This window comes from Lipotes vexillifer, unplaced genomic scaffold (genome assembly GCF_000442215.2).
Source record: "Lipotes vexillifer unplaced genomic scaffold, Lipotes_vexillifer_v1.1 scaffold988, whole genome shotgun sequence".
NCBI lineage: Eukaryota > Metazoa > Chordata > Mammalia > Artiodactyla > Lipotidae > Lipotes > Lipotes vexillifer.
Genome location: NW_006797916.1, coordinates 1,803,064 through 1,814,803, shown reverse-complemented (window position 1 = coordinate 1,814,803; position 11,740 = coordinate 1,803,064). Strand labels below are relative to the sequence as shown.

The 11,740-nt window shown below is 63.8% G+C and overlaps 1 protein-coding gene across 1 annotated transcript in view; it reads right to left on the bottom strand.

The window, feature by feature from the left end:
• The window catches only part of SNED1 (sushi, nidogen and EGF like domains 1), an 89,750-nt gene that overhangs the window by 17,687 nt on the left and 60,323 nt on the right, over positions 1-11,740 (bottom strand). The window contains exons 18-28 of the mRNA XM_007469967.1: positions 9,937-10,050; positions 9,231-9,344; positions 8,773-8,886; positions 7,614-7,727; positions 6,947-7,243; positions 5,240-5,423; positions 3,313-3,425; positions 2,067-2,348; positions 755-899; positions 597-679; positions 272-373 (exon numbers count right to left, since the gene is read on the bottom strand). Of these exons, the coding sequence (XP_007470029.1) occupies positions 272-373; positions 597-679; positions 755-899; positions 2,067-2,348; positions 3,313-3,425; positions 5,240-5,423; positions 6,947-7,243; positions 7,614-7,727; positions 8,773-8,886; positions 9,231-9,344; positions 9,937-10,050 (1,662 nt within the window). The remainder of the gene's footprint in view (positions 1-271; positions 374-596; positions 680-754; positions 900-2,066; positions 2,349-3,312; positions 3,426-5,239; positions 5,424-6,946; positions 7,244-7,613; positions 7,728-8,772; positions 8,887-9,230; positions 9,345-9,936; positions 10,051-11,740) is intronic.

Sequence of the window (11,740 nt, the reverse complement as noted above, 5' to 3'; positions counted from 1 at the left end):
GGTGGGGTCTCTGCTGCTCACAGAGGGAGGGGAGGGGCCGTCTGCAGGGGGCAGCAGTGGGCCAGTCTCTCCAGGGAGGACCCTGAATGTCTGGGTGGCTGCAGCCCCCAGGCCCGTTCTGGTCTGCCTGCGTGATGTGGTTTGGTCCCCCCTTTCCAGGGCGGGGTGCTCGGCTGCCCCTCGGGCAGGCCCTGTGCCTCGGCCCCTCCTCACTGGGGTCCTTCAGGCCCCTGAGGGTGGTCAGCCCTGAAATCCACTCCTGCTGACTTACTTTCCACGCCTTTGTCACCACTGCGTCCAGGGAGCTGGAGGGCCAGGCTGACCTGCTCGGGGACCTCCTCCGTGTTCTCCAGCTGCACCAGAGCCGTGGGTTCTAGGAGAGATCAGGACGCCACAGCGCGCTGACCACGAAGCCTGCTGCCTCGCGCCCAGGACTGTCCCTGGGCCGCCTTCTTGAGCGGCTTCTCTCCCTGGAGCCCAGGGCCTCCGACCCCATCGGGGTCCCCCGCTGGGGATGGTGCAGGGCACTGGAGGTGGTCTTGAAGCCCAGGTTTCAGGGACCTCGAGCCTCATCCCCCGGGAGGCCTGGCACTCACGTGATCTCACGGTGACCCGTCTGCCAGGCGAGCTGCGGAAGCTGGCGCTCACTCGTGCTCTGCCGTCCACGAGCTCCGAGAACCTGCGGGAGAGCCAGCGCGGGTCAGCAGGCGGGTCCTGGGCCCGGGCTCTCGGGGGCGGCGGCTGAGGCGGGCACCTGGGGGCCTGGGTCGGCGGTGCAGGGGCGCCGGGGTCGTTGAGCAGACGCAGCTCCGGCAGGCGCGCGGGGGCCGGTCGGGTTCTGAGCGCCCGCGGGGGGAGTCCTTCCCGGTGCCAGCGTCTGTCGGCGCCGTCCCTTGCGGCTGCGGGCGGGTGGAGGACGGGGTGGCCGCGCGGGCTGGTCTGGGGCTTCCCGTGCCCCCGTCCTGCCCCGCTGCTCCGAGGTGAGAGCCGAAGGGGCGCATGCCCCCGTCCCACCCCGAGCCCTGCTCCCCGCCCGAGGGGGAGCTGCGGATGCGGCCTGGGAGTGGTCCAGGTGCCGGTCCCCACCCCCCACCCTGGCCCAGGCTCTCCGCCTGCAGGTGGGGCCAGGCCTCGACCCCGTCCAGACTCACCTCATCTGAGGCCCATGCCCTGCACACCCCGAGAGAGCAGGCATGGCTCTTGCGTGGGTCCTTGTCACCTAACCGTGGCCTTCAGCAGCCCCCACCCCCAGGGCTGGGTACCCTCCTCACCTGCGAGACCCCCGCCGCCCCCCACCGGCTCACAAAGGGGCCCCGACCTGCCCTGTCTGCCTGGCAGGCGGGCCTGGGGCTGAGCTGGGTCTGAATGTCACAGGGCAAGTGCGCTCCATGCCCCGAGGGCAGGTTGGTGGGTTGGGAGAGGAGGGAGCCCAGGCCACCCCCCACCCCCCTGCAGCACCATCCAGACAGACCGTCCTCTTGTGAGCTTTGCCGTGTAAGCGGGGTCATGCAGGACCCCCACAGGACCCAGCGGGCCTCCTGTGCTCTTGGGAGCAGACCCATGTCCTCACTGCGGCCTTGGGCCTCCGCGTTCCTCAGCTGCTCCCACCCTCCGTCTGCCCACTCTGCCCTTCCTTCCTGCCTCTCCCAGCCCCCACCCCTTGCTGAGGCTGTCCTGCCCCTCTTTCCCATGCTGCTGTCCAGCAGCTCCTCCCGGGTCAGGCCTGGCTGCCAGGCTGCTACCCAGGGCCGCCTTCACGCTGCCACTGCCCACTCTCGGCACTTGTTTTCAGGGTGATGCCCTGTATTTACCGCTCAGCCATCTGGGGTCCACTTGGGCAGACGGCACAAGGTGAGGAGTGAGATGCTTAGTCTTCTGAACTGCCAGCTCACTGACCCAGCACCAGCTGCCCAGGAAATCCTCCCCCAGTTTTCATGCATGCAATTCTGTGTCAACACAGCCGTTTCTCGGCTGCCTGTCTGTCCCTGGGACAGTGTGGCCTGGGCCAGAGGAGGGTCCTGAGGTACAGCAGGAGAGCTGTCTCCCGGACAAGGTGCCGCACTTACAGGTGATGATGTACAGGTGAGCAGGCTCGCTGTGCAGCTGGTCGCCCCCGGCGCTCTGCACTGCCGTCACTGACAGCTGGTACCGCCGTCCAGGCATCAGGTCCCGCACTGTGTAGGACACCAGCCTCCCGTTGGGGACGTAGCGGCTCTTGGTGCTCTGGCTAGTGGTCACGTTGATGACATAGGCCTCCAGTGAGGTGCCTGGAGTGGGGGCATCCCAGACTACGTGGGCAGAGGTGGCCGTGACTCGGGCGGCGGTCAGGTTGGCTGGCGGCAGAGGCCCTAGGCGAGCACGGAGCAGGGGAGGGAAGTGAATGGGGGTTGATGGGGTCTTCTGCCCAGGACACGGTTTAAAGATCTGACACGGATTGCTGAAGCTTCATTTGAAGCCAGCTTGGGTGGTTACAGACAACTTCGTGGTCCTAAAGGGTGGTGTGGAGGGGCGTTTGCAGCTGCTCAGGGCCTGCAGCAGCTCCCCCTCCTGCCCCAAGAGGCACCCCCAGAATGCTACCCGCTGGCCCCCGGTGAGGCCCCCTTCCTGGTCAGTCCATCAGGGTGCCCTCCCGGGTGGCACTTTCCATCCTTTAAGCCTGGCCATGCACGCCTTCTCCTGGGATGTAGATAGGGGTGGGGGCTAGACAGGCAGAGGGTGGGCCAGGGCCCCAGCACTGAGGGTCAGAGCAAGGACTTGAGCCTGTGCTGTCCACCTGCACCACCGGGCGAGGCCCTGCTCACCAAGTCCCTGCCCCTTTCCCCACACCTGTCCACTGTGCCCCCTGTGCCCGGACAGCCTGTGTGTTGGGGAGGGAGGGGCAGTGAGGGCCGGGTGTCCTCCCCGTGACAGCGCGGCGCTCACTGGGGCAGACAGCGCGGCGCTCACTGGGGCAGACAGCGCGGCGCTCACTGGGGCAGACAGCGTGGCGCTCACTGGGGCAGACAGCGTGGCGCTCACTCTGGGGCAACTTGCTGCTTGTCCCTCCTGTCCTTGCTTGGTGACCCCGGTCCCGCAGGAGCCCGGCAGCGTGCGAACAGCCACGCGGAGGGCTGCCTAGGAAGGTTGTCCCCCACAGGAGGGCCACCCAGGCCCCTGCAGCCGCCATCCCGGGTGCCTCTGGGCACGCCTGGTACACACGGCCAGGGCCAGGTTTCTGGTGCTGCAGCCACTTTGGAGAGGACTGAGGGCTCGGGGGGAGGTGAGAGCTTCCAGAAGGCCCCGCGCGAGCCGAGCCCTCGCCACCCTACTTACGGGTCCACACGTGCAGCGGTGCCGAGGCCAGGCTCTCGGTGGGGTGCTCCTGCCCCCCAGGCCCGCTGAGGGCAGTCACCCAGATGGTGTATCTCCTTCCTGGAAGCAGGGTCCTGTGGGGAGGGGAGGCCGGGGAGAGAGGAACGGGACGGCTGTGCTGCCAGACTGAGGCTCCTCCGCGCGGGTGTGACGGGGCCAGGGGTCGTCCCAGTGCTGGCGGCCAGGCAGCCTCCACGAAGGCCAGATTTGTGGCCTGAGACCTGAGTGCTCCGGGGGTAGAAAGCTACTCCCTGGTCTGTCTGTCTAGTATTGGAGTGGCTGGGAAGGTAACAGGCCTGCCGGGGTGGCTGCAGTGAGGTTCGAGGCTGGTGTTAAGATAGGAGAGGCCAGAATAGGGCAATTGGAGGAAACGGGTTAACATGCCCGCCCGCCCGCGAGGCTGGCCCTGGGCTGGGAGCTCCCAGGAGGGTGCCCAGCCCCCTCGTGGAGCAGAGGGCCTCTCGGCCCCTAGACGTTTGTGCCAAGTGAGGCTCCTACGGAGTGCCGCTTCCTGCTGGGAGTCTGGAACCTTCACCAGGCACAGGCGCCCGCGACCACTCCCAGGAAAAGCCCCAGGCGCTGTGTCTCCGACGGGCTCCCCGGGGAGACAGCGCCTCACGGTCTCATCACGGCTGGTGGTGCGGAGCTAAGCGTGTCACGTGAGGGGAGGGGGCTCTGGAAGCTCACGCCTGGTCCCCGACTTGTCCCTGAGCCCCTTCCTTTTACTGATGTTTCTTTGTATCCTTTCTCTGTCCTGAATCCAGCTGTGAGCACGGCCTCTGCTGAGCCCTGGGGGCCTCCTAGCGAACGTGGGCGTGGTCTTGGGGACCCTGATGTAACCACAAAGTGCCCACCTTGGGCTCCATTTGTGTTTCTGTCCTGCCACTCTTGGGAAGTAGGCAGGATGTAAATCAAGGAGAGTCACAGCAATACTTAAAAGACAAAGAAAGTGGAGTGTCGTCTCCAGCACTGACAGCCGTCTGCTTAGACAGAAAGGACAGACATGCACAGAAAAAGTGGTTGTGAGAAGTCTGCAAACCAGAAACGTACCAAAATGTGGGTGGTTCCGAGGATGTGGCAGACAGAGCACCCCGCCTGGCCTGGCCTCACCTTCCAGAGCCCCTCCCCCTGACCGTGGCCTGTGGCTGCTCTGGGCTGGACGCTGCAGGGCTGTTCCCGCTGAGCCTGCCCAGACTGCTGCGCAGGAATTTGGTGGGCATGTCCTGGAGTGGAGCCGACTTTACTCCCCAGCCTGGGGATCTCTGCCCGGGAGGCTGCCAGCACTCTTCCTTCCTCACCCTTGCCCTCCAGCACTGCCTAACCTCCTGGCCAGGGGCTGGAAACCTCTCTGGTTGATGAGCAGCCCACAGGGGTCCGTCCCTGAGCCGGGGCGCCTAGGCCGTGGGGTCTGAGGCTTCCCTGCAGGGTTGCTAAAGTGTTTATTTCAGTCATCGGCCATTCTGAATGACTGGTGTTCATTTGAATTTTATTTTTGTAGTTTTGTGTGTATGTAATTTGTAATAATTAAGCCTAAGAAGTTTATATGCCTAGTTTAAGGTTCGAACACCTTACTGAACAAGATAAAAATGTCAGGCGACCCAGGGGTGCCACGGTTTCTCCCTCTCAGAGGCGTCTGCGTGACTCAGGCTGGAAGAACTCTGGGCTGGCCTCCGTGCAGGAGGTTCTGTCCTCAGATTGTTAGAGTGTCTCTGCTTTTGGGGGCACGAAACACCTGTCTGGTGGCCCCATGAGGAGGCGAGAGGAAGGAGTGAGACCCAGGACCGACCAAGCGCCCCGGCTCCCCCAGGGGCTGGGCCGGTGGGGAGCACAGGGTGGCGGCAAAAGCGAGGCTGGGAGCCGGGGTGGGGCAAGGCCGCCGCGCTCTCACCTGAATGTGAACTTGTCCACACCCTTATCCACGTCGGTGGACTCGTCCTCCTGCGCCTTGGGGTGGCGGATGGACACGCGGACGCTGCTGACGGTGGCATGGCGGATCCTGTGCAGAGCCCATCGCACCGAGATGGCGCTGGCAGTCACGTTGGTGACCTCGAGGCCCTCGACGGGGCGGGGTCCTGGGGACAATGGGGGCACAGCCATGTGGCACCTCCTCACCCCTGGGTAGGGTGGGGCCAGGACAAGAGAGGAGGCTCGGGAAGGGCACTGGGAGGGGGTCACGGAGAGGTGGCCTCGCGGTGAGCCATGCAGCCTGGGCTAGCTGAACATGTCCCCCAGCCCAGTGCGGAGTCGGGGTGGGTGGACACGCCCCAGGCCCCTGCCTTGGGGGGGCTTCAAAGGGGCTGCTGTGGACACTGCTCTGGGCCGTCTTGGCCCCTTCAGACTGCCAGGGGCGAGGTGGGCCCTTCCTGACCCTCTGGCTGGCTGTCTCGGTGGCACCGACAGCGACTACCTGCACTGTCTGGGTGGTCCAGGGGCCTGACGGGGGAGAAGCCAGGAAGGGTCCTTGGCGACCTCAGGGAAGGGGCCGAACCCCAGCCAAGGGAGCTGAGAGGGGTGCCCGAAGCTCCCGGGGTGCAGCACCCCATTCTGCGCGCCGTGGTACCCCTCCCACCCTGATGGAGCAGGGGAGGCTGTCTTCCTTCCAGAAGCCTTTCCCCGGCAGACCCCCCTTGAGCAGCCGCAAAAGCACGTCTTCCTGAAGGCAGAGGCTGAGGGTGGCCTACTCCTCCCCCGGGCCCCCGAGGGCTCGCTCCTCTGCCGCATGCGCGGGCCGCCCTGCTGGCCCGGTGTGTCCTCGGCACCGCTTGCTGGCCTCCCCAGGATGTGCTGTCCTGAGTCCTCATCCCGCCCCGCACTGGCCCTCAATGTCCTCGGTGTCAGCGTCTGCTCGGGCCGGCAGCTGATGCCAGGATGCCTGCATTCCTCGTCCCGAGGCACCTGAGAAGCTGCTCCCCCACCCGTCCTCCAAGGGTCTGCACCCAGCCGCCTGCCTGTGTCCACCTGCCCCGGGCCTCACTCTGAGCCCGTCAGCCACACAACGGGCCTCTCGACACGCCCAGTGGTCATGCCACTTCCCAGTTCTCGCTCCACCCTCCAGCCTGCAGCTGCCCCTTCCCCAGTCTCTTGACCCCCTGGGCCAGCGCCCACCATCCCACCATCATGGGTGTGTTCTGGGATTCTCCCCCCTCCCCTGTTGGCCCCAGGGGCAGACAAGCCAGCTGGGGCCCCAAGCCTCTCTGGACGCCCTTACACACAACTTCCATTCAGGGCAGGTCCCCCAGAGGGCCCTCCCTGCGGTCCCATGCTGCCCCTTCTCTTGACCTGCAGCAAGGAGGCTCCATCCTCACCCCCGGGATACCTGGCTGCCTCCCCTCGGCCCCGCCCCAGTGTGGGCTGGCACATCAGCCCCAGGACCTTCTCAGGGGGCGCCCGCCGCACTCCCCCAGCCTCGCTCCCTAACCCCCATCGCCGTCTCTGTCCCGCAGCGGTTCCTCTCCTCTGTGAGAAGGTTCCCTCTCTGCCCTGCCCAGCAGCGCTGGCGCCAGTGTCGGGGATCGGCTGGTTGGCCCCCAGCCAGCTCCGGGGCGTGCGGCCAGTGGGGCCCTCCGCGGGGACGGGCAGGTCCGCAGACACTCACGCGTGCGGGTGAGAAGCACCACGGGCCTGCTGATGTCGTTCTTGTTGTTGGCATTACGCTTGACCGAGAAGACGGAGATGTTGTAAGCCCTGCCGGCCGCCAGGGCCCGGAGCTGGTGCGAGGAGCGGCCCCGGTCCACGAAGTCCGTGCGGCGGTAGGAGCCGTCGGAAGAGGCGTAGGTGACCGCGTAGCCGTCGAGCATGTGCCGGGCGGCTGGGCCTCCGGGTGGGCGCCAGGAGATGGAGACCCCGCTCTCTTCCACTCGCTCCACCTTGAGGGCCGTTGGTGGGAAGAGCTCTTCAGGGTTTCAGTCAAGAACAAGGGAAGGGGGGTGGTCAGCTGTCGGCCGTGGAAGCCCCGGCCCCCAGGCAGGTGTCTGGCCCATTGGCTCTCGGGCCTGGCTACCCCGGGGCGCAGGTGGGCCGCTGCTGGTGGGAGCCCGCCTTGGGGCCCTGGAGGGTCTCCCGTGTGCGCACACGCGTGACTGTGCTGATGCCGCCCGTCCGCCTGTTTGCTCCTCCCGGCTTCCCGGGCAGAGCCTGGGAGAGCAGCCGCCTGGACACTCGGCCCTAGGGGCCGTTCGGCCCTTTGGCCCGTCCCACGGGGTGTCTGCAGCCCTGGGGAGGAGGGGAGCCCGCCCCCGACGTTGGCACCCTGGCCGCCTCACCTTTGGCACAGTCCTTGCCAGTGTAGCCCGCTTTACAGGTGCAGCTGTGGGACCCGTTGCTGGCCAGGCAGTAGCCGCGACCCCCACAGGGGCTGGAGAAGCAGGGGTCGCTCACTGCGAGGGGAGAGGCAGCCGTGAGTGCGCGCACGTCGCCAGGCCCCCCTCCAGCTGGGCCTTGGTCCCGACCCAGGGCCGTTCCCGCGCTGATGTTGCTGCGGGGCGGAGGTGGGTGGTGGTGTCACGGCCGTACTTTGGGGAGGTGGATACGGGGGGGCGCGGGCACTCTCGGAGGGGGAGGGCAGGGCTTGCCGAGGCCCCGTGGAGAGGCCAGGCAGGGAAGGCCTCTGACTCTGAACCAGGCCATGCGGCCCCGGCCCGAGCCAAGGTGCTCTGGCAGGTGGTGACTTGGGGCGACCACTCACGGGGGCAGCGGGGAGCTGAGAGCACTGGCCCCTCCCTGGCCTCCCTCTGCACTGGGGTTGGGGTGCGGGTGTGGACCCAAGCTCACAGGCCAGAGCCTGCAGTGCCCTCCGCCGCCCCAGGCCTATGCGTGCGGTGGGGCTCTCTGGCCACAGGCGGTCCGCACTGTGCTTGTTCCCGGGCAGGCTCCTGTGCCCTGTGGTGGAGCTGGAGCCCAGAAGCCCACCCACACTATACTAGGTCTGAGTGGTGCCAGCCAGGCCCAGCTTAGGGGTTGGGGACACTCAAACAGCCCAGGTCAGGCCACGCCCCACCCCGGGGATAGGCCTGTTTTAGGAGGGGATACACATCAGCAAGTTGAGAGGAGTACTGCCCAGACAGTCCCAGAGACCGGAAAGTGCTCCAAAGGAGAAAAATGGCGCTGGGGAGACGGGTGATAGGGTGGGGGCCCCTGCAGGTCTGCGGTCAGGGAAGCCCTCGTCCAGGAGGGACATTCCAGCCGGGACCTGGTCCCCGAGGAGCCCCTGCTCAGGCTGATCAGGGAGAGTATCCCGATGTGAGGAACCGTGAGTTCCTGGCCCCCGGGGTGGCCCTGAGCTTGGCCAGTGCAGGGACAGCAGGGCCTGGGGCTGGCCATGGAGCTGGGGGGGTACGTGAGATCGCCAGGGAGGGTAAGTGCAGGAGGCGGGGGCGGGCAGAGGAAAGGACCCCGGAGGAGGGAAGGGCGGCCGGGCCCCACCTGTCTCGCAGTGGTAGCCGAGGAAGCCCTCTGGGCAGACACACAGGTAGGCCCCGCCACCGTTCTCGCACCGGCCTCCGTGCTGGCAGGGCCTGGAGGCGCAGGCGTCCGCCTCTGGAGAACACCCAGAGAGTCGGCCAGGGCGGCAGGGGGGTGTCTGGGGGAGTGAGGAGAGGACAGCGGGAAGAAGGGAAGGGGAGGCAGGAGGGAGGCCGGGCGGGGCGCGGGCGCGGCAAGCCCGCCGGGCGGAAGGGGCTGGCGACGGGGCCCTCCCCTCCCCCCGGGCCCCTCCCCCAGGGGTCCCGTCCGGCAGGGCCAGGGGGACTGCCCCCATCCCCCTGCTCCCTGAGCGACCCAGGGTCTACGTCCGTTGACAAGAGATTTTCCCAGGGTGTCGGGGGCCCAGCGAGTGTGGTTGAGGACCTGGCGCATGGGGATCCCCCAAGCGCAGCCCCTACCTGTCTCGCAGTGGACTCCAACGAAGCCTGGGGGGCACTGGCAGACAAAGGCCCCCGGGAGGTCCCTGCAGGAGCCTCCGTTTCTGCAGGGCTGCGTCAGGCACTCGTCTGTCTCTGCAGAGACGGGACACGCGACGGCATGACCCCACGCCCCCGGGGTCTCCTGTGCACCGAGACTTCAGCCTCGCCGCTGCCCTCCACTCTGCCCACAGAGCCTCTGCCCCCAGACCGCTCCGGCCTTCACCACCCAGGCTTCGCAGGGGCCCCGACTGGACATCCTGGGCCCGCCCCGCCACGCCGGGGCGGTGTCTCTGTCTCGGGGCTCAGAGGCCCCCATAGGCGTGCGGGGAGCAGGGCTTGCTCAGCGTTGCACCCGGCAGGCCTCCCTTTCCTCCTCTGGCGCAGAGCACTGGGGTGTGACCTGCCCCCCTGCCCCCAGGCCAGAGGTTGCAGGAAGCTAGCTTTTCTCAGCTGAGCTCTCAGTGCCCCCTGGGGAGGCAGAAGCAGAGATATTTATAAACTGCTGTCCTTCTGGACATCAGAGCTGGCAGGGACCTGAGAGAGCAGGCAGTGCCCAACCAGAGACCAGCCCAGGGAGAGGGGCAGCTGGAGCAAGGTGACCACGGCCAGGGGACGCCAGTGCCCCAGGCCCACGGCCGGGGTGCGGGAGCTGCCGGCCCGCAGCGAGGGCCGGGACCTGTCTTACCCAGCTCGCAGCGGGCTCCTTCATGCCCTGGGCTGCAGACACACAGGTACCCAGCGACGCGGTCCTGGCAGGAGCCCCCATGCAGGCATGGCTGGGATCGGCACTCGTCAATTTCTGGGAGAGGAGAGCCCGGGTGCCAGGAGAGACCCCAAGAATAAAGCAGTGTTGCTGTTGTTAGAGGGGGTGACTCGAAGCCAGATTAAGATGGCCACAGGTCAGCTCTGGTGTGAGGGTCTGGACAGAGGTCTACGGCCTCCCCCAGGTGCCTGGAGAGGCCAGAATCTGGGCAGGGCTGCCTCGGCGCAGGGGGACACCGTGGACCTGGGCACTCGGGCCGGGCCGGCGTCTGGGAAGTGCCTGGGGCTGTCCTCAATGGCCCTCGGGGGACAGGCCCAATCTTGCCAATTCATTAGATAACAATCACGTATGGAACCAATACATTTGGGGGTGAGTCCTTCATTTTAAAATGCCGCAGGCTTTTTAAAAACCGGGAGTTGTGCTCCTGAATTAAAAGTGTTCAGTTTAGAAGAGTTTACTTTTAATGCTTAACGTGTAAATAAGTAAATAAATGGTAATGACCTAATGACACCTGGGGGCCGGCACCCAGCCTGGGAACTAGAACGTTGGCCGGCTCATCTGGTCACGTGCACGTCCCAACTCCTTGTGACCCGAATTTCTGTGCTTATCTCTTCTGTGCCTCCTTAAATTAGTTTTAAAATTTTTATGAGTACCTTAGACAATATATGGTTTTGATTTTGCTATTTATGAACTTTATCAACAGGACATTGTGGTATACGCACTCTTTTCTCACTCAACATTAATGTCTCCACATTGTTGTGGGTTGCCAGTTTTACTGCTGTATAATATTCCTCAGTGTGATCATACCATACTTTATCCTTTCTTGTCTAGTAGGAATTTGGGTTGGATTTAGACTTCTTGCTATTGTAAAAAAAAAACAAAAAAACTGTGTCTTTCACATCTCCTGGTGTAGATGTGTGAGTTTTCCCTGGTGTAGATGTGTGAGTTTTCCCAGGTGTAGATGTGTGAGTTTTCCCTGGTGTAGATGTGTGAGTTTTCCCTGGACTTATATCTGGAAGTAGACCTGCTAGGACACAGTTTATATGAATGGTCAACATGACAGGCAAATTACTAAATGGTCTTCGGAATGCCTCTACCAATTTACACGTCCTCCAGCAAAATTCATAAGAAGCCCTGTTGCTCCACATTCTCACCAATATTTGGGCTTTTTAGACTTCTGAGGTTTTGCCAACTGAAAGTATCTCAGTGTACTTTTTTTTTGCGGTACATGGGCCTCTCACTGTTGTGGCCTCTCCCGTTGTGGAGCACAGGCTCCGGACGCGCAGGCTCAGCGGCCATGGCTCACGCGCACAGCTGCTCCGTGGCATGTGGGATCTTCCCGGACCGGGGTACGAACCCATGTCCCCTGCATCGGCAGGCGGACTCTCAACCACTGCGCCACCAGGGAAGCCCCTCTCAGTGTACTTTTGATTTGCATTTTGCTGATCAATAATGAAGAGAATGTTTCTTTTCATTGGCTTTATGTACCTCCTCTTCCATGAAATGCCTACTCATGTGTTTTACCTATTTCCCTATTGGGTTGATTTTATATATATTATATATATATAATATATAACATATATATTATATATAATATATATAATCTTCTCCCAGTTTGTAGCTTATATTTGATTTTCTTAAGGCCAATGAATTTAAATTCCTAATTTTTAGCTAGTCTAGTTGTCCATTTTTTCCTTTTATAGTTAGTGCTTTCTGTGGCTTAAGG